The following is a 9,325-nucleotide window of genomic DNA, read 5'->3' on the forward strand; positions in this document are numbered from 1 at the left end:
TCTGCTTGGGCAGAGAGACTGGAAAGCTGCAGGGAGCGGGGACTGTATTGTGACTGCTGACTTTCCTGCCTGACACCCCCTCTAGACCACTTTCATCTTTGTACACCAGCATCTAGTACAAAGACTAGTGGGGCACCTTGTAGGTGCTTCAGAAGTATCTGCAGAATGTATAAATAATTTGGACTTTAATGGATTGGTAGGAACCAGGCAGAGAAAAGGCATATTTATTACTGTAGCTCACACATTTTCTTGGCAATTCAGAATACAGCACTGTTTTCTATGCTTGAAGCATTCTCTTCTCTGTTCTTTATTAGGATATTGACAGCACAGATCAAGACAGATGGTGTGAATACATTATGTATCGAGGGCTGATCAGGTGAGCGTAGATTTTTTAAAAATCTTTTATTATTGTGATTTGGGTTTACACAGGAAAGAAAAATGTTAGGGAAGCAATTTTGTTACTTTTTATAAACATTGATTTGGCTGGTTACACAGGTTAACAATTTTTCCAAGGCATGGCATAATGATTAAGAGGAATAAATGGCCAAGTAAATTAAGTTTAATTATATAAAAACAATACTGTATGAAATATGATAAGTACCTAGCTGTCAACACGAGTTAGGAATGGTACCAGTTTTGACTATATGTCACGGTGGAAACAGCATGGACAATGAAATAAGAAAGCCCTGGGCTTGATTTCCAGCTTTGCCAATTTCAAATCATGTAATCTTGGGTAAGTGAACTAACTTATTGGAGCCAGAACTGTGTTGTGCTGAGATCCCTAGGTAAACAATATTTTAAAAATATATCATACCATATCAAAAAGTGAATATTATCCATGTGTGTGTATATATCATCCAAAATAATATAGCTGAAATATCTTAAAATTTAAAAATGTGTAAATCTGATTTCAAGGCAGATTTTCTTTACAATAAAGCAAAGAGCAGTTTTATACCAAAAAAAGGGGACTAACCATTCATTCTTTCATGCATTCATTTATTAAACAGTATTAAGTATCTGTTACATGCCAGGCATTATTCTAGGCATTGGGGATATAATAACAAGACAAAATCCTTGACTGTCATAGAGTTTACATTCCAGTGGAAGGAGACAGAAAATAAGCACATAAGAAATAAAATATGACAGGTGGTGATAAATATGATGAAAAAGTTGAATGAAACCAGGTAAGAAGGATAGGGAGTATGGGATGGCTGTGGTGTGTTATAGAGTGGGCAGGTGGTCACTCTAATGAGGTGACATTCAGGCAGCAGCCTGAATAAAATGAGGGAGTCCACCTGTGTATATACTTGGAGGAACACTCCAGGCAAAGGGAACAGGAGTGTGAGTGGAACATGCTTGGTCATTTTTGGGAACAGTAAGGAGGCCAGCATGGTTGGAGTAGAGTGACATGGAAGGTGACATGAGAGGTAAGGGGGGCAGATCATGTGGACAATGGATTGATTCACAGGGCCCTCCACGTGCAGGGTTCTTCAGTGGAGGGAATATGCTGGAGATCATCCCCGGCTCCTTCTGTTAGTCAGAATCTGTATGAAGATATTTGGACTGAGGCTTCTAACTACCCTTCTTGGGACAGGGCTGGGGACTCTGGCAGGGCTGCTAGGATGCACCTCTCTGGCCTTAGTCCTTCTCCACACAGAGCAGCTCATCACCAGAGGAGGCTTGGCATTGTCTACTTGAAGAGAGGGGCTGATGTTGGACTGATCACCCCTTAAGTAACCTTATATTCTAAGGTCTGTGGTCTATATTTATGAAAGAAAATGGTTGCCTTCTAGGGATAATAGGAATCACAGGGTCAACTTTGCTCCCATTGGAGATATGGCTTGTTCAGTTATGAACGACAGTCCAGCAAGAGCAAGCTGTTAGGCTCTCCTGCTCTTCACCTCGTTTGTGCCTCACAGAGCACAGTGGGTACCAGGCACCAGGGGTGGGGCAGGAAACCCAGAGGGGAAAGGTCCCTACGTTGGTGGAGGGAAGACAGGTAATGATTGGAATGATGGAATCAGTGATTTGTGAGGTCATATTTTAGGAGGTGATGCATATGGTGGGCAAACATTGAGCAGGGTAAAGGGCGCCGAGAATATGGAGGTGGGATGCAACTGTAGGTAGGGGGCTGGGTGGGCCTCATGAGTAGATAACATTGGAGCTAAGATTTGAAGGAGTGGGCCGTGTAACTCTGGGAGAAGACCCTTCCAGGTGGGGGGCCCAGCTAGTGCCAAAGCCCAAGGCAGGAGTGCCAGATGTGTTCGAAGAAAAGTGGGGCTGGAGTGTGGTGGAGGAGGAAGTGAGGCGGAGTGCATGGGCAGAGAGAGAAGAGCAGGTCCTGGAAGGTTCTGTGGACTCCTATGAAGGACTCTGGATATTACTTAGTGAAATATTGGTTTTACTTTTACTTTATTGGTTCCTAGATATCTGCATTGGTTCATGTCCTCACTGAGGTGGGCCAAGGAGTTCCTTGAGATGCTAAAATGGTTCTGGTTACACTGAGGATTCAGAAACTCTGAAAGACCCAGCATACACATGCCCACATGGGTGCAGAACAGATAGTTTGACTATTACTTTGCTGTTTCCGGAAGGTTAAGGTGGGAGGGCGCATGCTGAAGTGCTAGTTTTGTGTGTATTTGAGGTCTCAGATTGAAAATACTGTTTATATTTAAATTCAGTTGAAGTGGTTGCTTTAATGGGAATAATAGAAAACAGTTTATGATATAGACTGAAATAGGTATAAATTCAAGTTGTAAAAATTGTTGCCAAGGAACAATGGTATTTATAGTACCAGTGCCCCAAATAGCTAATCACTGGGCTATCTGTACACTTGTGACCCAAGACCTTTATTATCTATTATTAGGAGAGAGGGATGGCAGATTTTTACATATATTCACATATACTAAATATGATGGGATATTAGTCTGCTCAGGTTGCCATAACAATGTACCATAGACTGCATGGCTTAAGCAACAAAACTTTATTTCCCATGTTTTGGAGACAGAAAGAGAGCAAGCTTGAGCATGAGTGAGCATGAGTGACGCACATGGTCTGTGTTGTCTCTTCTTATAGGGTACTAATCCTGTTGGATCAGGTCCTACCCTTATAACCTCATTTATCTTAATTACTTCCTTAGAGGCCCCATCTCCAAATATGGCTATACTGGGGGTTAGGGTTTCAACATATAAATTGTGATGGGGTGGAGGGTGGGGGCACAAGCATTTAGTCTATAACAGATGGGAAGGTAACTTTGAAAATACCCAAAGTAGAGAAGTTAGGGACTACAGCTTTTCAGTTTCTGTCCACAAACCAATTTTATAACCTTTACCTCAATCATCTAATTCAATGACCTGCACTTAGTAGACACTTAATAAATACTCACTGGACACCAATGAGAGATTCCCTGTTTTGGCAGAAGATACGGATTGGCAGCTTCTTTATGTTCAAGGACTTTTGGTGTGGCCTTGAAGGCAGTGTCTATGAATCCAGCTAGAATTTTGATCTTAGAGATTTGGGAAACAACCTAGATTTACTAGAAACAGTGACCTAGCATTACAGGAAACAGCATGGATTTGGATCCTGAGCTTGGATAAAAACATCACCTGTCAGAGAGCTCAGAATCTATGGCATCACAGCTCTTCTCTTACCCCTCATGGGAGCAGACTTGCTGCCTCCACTTGCCACAGCTCTAAGTTTTTGTGTGTATGTAGTGACAGTTACGGTATGAAGTAACAGTGTGTAGTATGTAGTTATAGGCCTTGTTTTAAGTGTTTTTCCTCCTCCCACCCTGGTCCAAGCCCCCATCATCTTTCACTTAAATTGTTGCAGTGGCCTCCTAACTGATCTTCCTGCTTAGATCCTTTCCCTAGAGTCTGTTCTGTACACAGCAGTCAGTGCATCTCTGCACAAAACCTGTTGTATTCCTGTGTTACTCCCAGAAAAAAATCTGAAGTGGGCCGCAAGGAAGGCTTTGCACTGTCTAGCACCCCGGCCCATGCAGAGTCATCTCCTAGCATGTTTCCCCTTACATACTCCACTCTAGTCATTGTGGAATTGGTCCTCCAAAAAAGCCAAGCACATTCCACCTTAGGACCTTTGCATTTGCTGTTCTCTTTCTTACAGCACCATTCCACCAATGTCTGTATGGTTTGCTCCCTTACTTCATTCAATTTTTTGCTCAAATGTCCCTGTCAGAGAAGTGTGCTGTGACCGTCCACCAGACAGTAGTAACCTCCACCACCAGCCACTCCCTGCCCCCTTCATTCTGCTTATTCCCCCATGGTACTTAGGCACTTCTTACCACCTGATGGGTTGTAGACATGCATATATATTTACTCTGTCCCCTCTAACTAGAATAAAAGCTCTGTGAGGGTAGAGGCTTTGTTTTGTTCATTGTTTATCCCTAGAACTAGAACAATGCCAAATATACAACAATGACTTGATATATATTTATTCATTGAACAAATGACTGACTGAATCTGACTTAATTATTTTTTCTGAAGAGGCAAAATAGAAATATAAAATAAATTGATTCTTGGCTGCTTTCAGTTCCCCTATTTTTCCACATGAGCATCTCTGTAACTATTTGGATAGCATCTATAAAGTCCTTTGATTCCCTGGAGAACTGAAAGCTCTAAGCAAAAACAGGATGTACAGTTTTTTTAGGAATAGAAAATCTTTTAGACTTGTAAGTGTGGGTGAAATATGCATGTGATAGTTGGATTTTTAAAGATAAGAAATTTAGGCATACACTCTGCTCATTCTGAAGAATTCCTGTTATTGACTTAAAATATAATTGTGTGGGAGGAAATTTGTATAGACATAATATTCATTAGTGTGAAAAAGTAGATTAAGGTTGCCAAGTGTGTTTAGTTAATTAAATCTATGTGCATGTTCCTCATTCACTTGTGTCATAAAAGCAATTTTTTTGATAAATTATAAATCAAGTTAATTCTAGTGATATACAGAGTAGAGTTAGAAATGGGAAATTGGCTTAATAATGAAGATATTTATCTACTAGATCTTATCAGCTTTCTGTATGATGATAAAGGCTTTGCAAACCATTTCTCTCTCTGCCACAGATTGGGTTATGCAAGAATCTCCCACGCTGGACTGAGTGACTCTGAAATTCAGATGGCCAAATTTAGGATTCCTGATGACCCCACTGATTATAGAGATAATCAGAAAGTGATCACCGACCACTGGGAAGTTCCTGAGAAAATTCATTTCAATCCCAGGTGACAGAGTTACTTTATGTTGTGGACTACAGTTATGAGGCATGCATCCCCTCTAGGGACCTGACTATTACCCCATAATTAGCTACACATTATGTTTGGTTCTAGTGATTCCTTCCGGAAAGGGAGCTCATGGTAAAGATGACAAAATCCTGCGTGGGTTGAAGTTATGGTCCCTGCTTTCTGGATAGAGAAACATGTTGTTGTAGTATCAAGCTCAGGTAAAAAACATCACATTGGCACCATCACCATCATTACCATCAGTCATTAATACCATAACAATAGCTAATATTTATTATTCTACATCCCAGACCCTCTTCTAGGTGCTTTGTGTGTTATCTTGATGAATCCTCATTTGGCCGGTACTCTTGTTATTCCCATTTTATCAGTAAGACCCTCAGGCTGGCAACATGAAATGACTTCACTGGAGTAGGTGGCCAGTCAGTGACAGAGCTGAGAAGCAGGGAGGGAGCCCATTAGCATCGCTGGGTTGGTGGCATTCTCAGAGCTGGCTGCACATTTCATTCACCTGGAGAGCTTTTGAAAACTACCCCTTTCTGGGTCCCACTCCAGACCAGTTTACCAGGACACCTGGAGGGGTGGTCTGGGCATTGGGATTAAAAAGGCTTTCCAGGTTATTCCAATGTGCAGTTAGGATTGAGAGTAATGAGAGTGGATGATTCATTTCCTTGCAGATTTCTTTCATGTGAAATATATTGGGTTTTGTTTAGTTTTAAGTAGAGGTTATCTGAGAAATCTATTTGCAGTAAAACATGTGACTTGGTATATGTGATTCTCCTCCCATGACTGGATAATGAGAGGAAACGGCTGCATAAAACCAAACTCAGAACGTGTCATATACTTTATTATTATTTGACATTTCTACTACTTTAGCAGCTAATTGCTGTAGAAACTCTCAGACCTCATTTTGTTAGGGGGTGGAAAAAGGGCATCTATCCATATTCTCTTTCTTCCTTGTATCTCCATACAACAAGAAAAAAACTGTACTGAAATGTAGTCAGTGAATGTAAGGAGATTTGCTCCCATTGCTGTGTTTGATCTTGCCCTTTGTGAGTGCAGTGCACTGTAAAGGGCATAGACTCTGGGGTCAAGCTACCTGGCTCAAATTCTCACTCTTGCCAATGTACAGCTGGGTGACTGGGGCAAGTGGCTTAGCCTCTTTAAGCCTCAAGTCTTTTATCTGCAAAATGGGAAAAAAGAGTAGTGTCTATCTCCTAAGGTTATTTGAGATTTGAATGACACATAAAATTCTTGGAGTCATGCAGGGTGAATGCCAGTAGCTGCAATAGCAGTGATAGTATTTGTGGAAAATTTCCCTCTTGCTGGTTGAGTTGATTTCTTAAATGGAAACTGAAAGAAACTGGAAACTTAAATGGAAAATCTGAAAGGAAAACAATTTCCCTGTGCTCCTTATTTTCATTTACCTGGATTGTGACGTCCAAATAAAACACAACTGCACATTGGTCTGCACCAACTGTGAAGGAGCTAGATTGCTTTCTCACTGTTTACTTATGACAATAACAAAAGCATAAGTAGGAGACCTGCCTTAATTAGAAAATTCCTTAAGATAGAAATAGTTAAAGAATAATACTGGGCTCACCAAAGATCCCATTCCTTAATTCAACAAATATTCACTGAGTACCACAATGTCAGCACCATTCTAGGCCTTGTGCTAGATACTAAGGACAGAGTGATGAATAAGACCAAATCTTTATCCTGTGAAGCCCTCCTAGTGAGGAGATAAGCAATTTTGTTGGTATTATTTTTGGATACGTCTTTGGTTTTTATATGCATGTCTATCCATATATCATATATTTACCCCAACTTTGTAAATCATGTGAAACGTATTTGTACATGTGTGTATACGTGTATTTATGCTATTTAGCAACCTGATTTTTTTCATTCAAATACTGTATTATGAACTTCCATATTTTTCAGAACATATTTTTAATGATTGTATGATATTCAATTAGATGGATATACCAAGCTTTAGCTAACCAATTTAGTTGTTTTTATACTTTAATCCTTTCATTATTATAAATAAGTCTTCCAGGAACTCCTGTTATATCTTTGGGTGTATCCTTGGTTACTTCCTTGGGACCCAGTTCTAGACATGAAATAGCAGGGTCAAGGGTTATGCAAAATTTTAAGACTCTCTGCCCTTATTTTTTATTGCTTTGAGATGACAAGTAAAAAGAGCTCCTCTCTCCTACATGATAGAGGTTGTTTGGAAATTACAACTGCTGATGAAGAAAAGGAAGTCAATGACTTCATCTGTTCAGGTCTTAGCTTCTTTTCCAGCACCTTTTGTATTTCATCATACCATCGTAGCTATATAATTAGTTACTCATCAGTAAGCGAAATTGTTAACTGGTAGCATGTGAGCACTAGTAGAAGGCTTAGAAGTTTAAACTGTGCCAAATAGGTTTTATATATGAATAATTCTAACATGAATAATATTTCAGGTTTTATCCTTCCCCTATAAAATGGTCATTACTCAAACTGAGGACTGGAGAGAAAATTCAGGTTTATTTTTCACCAATGTTATCAGACAATAATTCTTAAAGAGCTGTGCTTTTGGAATACTCCGTAAGTGTGGAAAGAGGACCTTAAAGGTTAATGTTTTGGTCTGCTTTCCCCATATGCATTAATCCTCTTTTTTCTTCATTTAGTCTTTTGTAAATTGGCCACAACTCTCATGGTTTTATGGTAGATATAAGTAAAACCACATAAATTATGGTTGAAATGTTGTGTAGCAACTACATTTCTGAATGGTTTTTATATGTCAATTACTTTTTTTTAGATTTGGATCCTACAAAGAAGGACACAATTATGAGAACACTCATCATTTTCATATGAGCACTCCCAAATACTTTTTATGAACTATTTAAAACAAGAATTCATTGGCTGAGCAAGTCTAAGGAGAACAAAAATATATAATATAAAAAGAGATGAATGAAAATGGGAAACTACACAGGAAGAACCTTAATTTTGAACAAACTATGCCATGCAAAATCCTATCAGTTTATAAAACAAACTGCTAAATAAAAGCATTTATTCAAATTTTTTTCTTTCTTAAGTTTTTGATAAAAAGTAGAATGTGACATAATATAAGAAAGTTTTGCTACTAGAGATAAAATAATAAAAATGTCTTATGTTTTTAAATGCTTAAAAATAGGGAATTGACTTGTGGATGAACTGGAAAGATTGCTGACAACAATCAATCCCTCCTGGGACAAAAAGGGAAAAATGTTGAAAGATGAAGTCTAATTGTGAGCAGAACAATGTGTACATATAACTGTTGCTGACTCAGCAGCAGCAGCCGGTCCATCCCGGCCTTCCCTGAGCTGTGATGCGGTCATGTCTTTCCCCCATGCTGGTATCAGACAGCGGCAGTGCCTGACACCCTGGTGATGTCTCCAGTCAGTCAGAACACCAGCCCTCAGGGAGCATAACCTCAGCACACAGAGGCCTCCCACAAAGTGAATTTCCTTCCCTAGATCCAAGCAAGTAGGTGATGGGGAGAGCTCAGCTCAACAGCACTATCTCCATGGGGAATAGTGATTTGAATGTTGTTAATGGCATACAACATCTTAGAACTGGAAAGGGCCCTGAAAGTTTTTTATCTTTGGGGGCAGAGATAAAAATTACAGGAGACAGAATTTCAGAGGTTTTATGCTACAACATAAGGGGCATCCTTAGATCTATTTAATAAACATAAATTGAGTACACTGCCATATGCAAAACATTATGTCCCTGTGGAGGTTTAAAATATAGGTCTGCATATCATTTAAATTTGAAAGGGATTAAACAATTCCCAGATAAGCAAAAGTTGAGGGAATTTACCTGCCACAAACCATCTCTACAGTGTATTTTAAAGGGACAGCTCTAGATGGAAGTGCTCCTAAGGCTAAATAGACATCACCAGAGAAAATAAAACCACAGTAAAGGAAGCAGACCAACCAAATACTAACAAACTGCAAAATAAAATCAGCTAGCCACAAAATCAGTCAAGGGAAACACAAAGAGTACAGAATAAAACACCTAGTATATAAAGAGTGGAGGAG

General features: G+C 39.5%; 1 protein-coding gene across 2 annotated transcripts in view; it reads left to right on the top strand.

Annotated features, from left to right (window-relative positions):
* Positions 1-8,338, top strand: part of CWH43 (cell wall biogenesis 43 C-terminal homolog) — a 58,964-nt gene extending 50,626 nt beyond the window's left edge. For both annotated transcript variants that reach the window (XM_036892558.2, XM_057502222.1), the window contains 3 exons: positions 315-376; positions 5,085-5,240; positions 8,062-8,338. In XM_036892558.2, coding sequence (XP_036748453.2) covers positions 315-376; positions 5,085-5,240; positions 8,062-8,140 — 297 coding nt within the window. In that variant the 3' untranslated portion in view covers positions 8,141-8,338. The remainder of the gene's footprint in view (positions 1-314; positions 377-5,084; positions 5,241-8,061) is intronic.
* Positions 8,339-9,325: the final 987 nt, after the last annotated feature.

The sequence above is a fragment of the Manis pentadactyla genome, chromosome 5 (genome assembly GCF_030020395.1).
Source record: "Manis pentadactyla isolate mManPen7 chromosome 5, mManPen7.hap1, whole genome shotgun sequence".
In the NCBI taxonomy this organism is placed as follows: Eukaryota; Metazoa; Chordata; class Mammalia; order Pholidota; family Manidae; genus Manis; species Manis pentadactyla.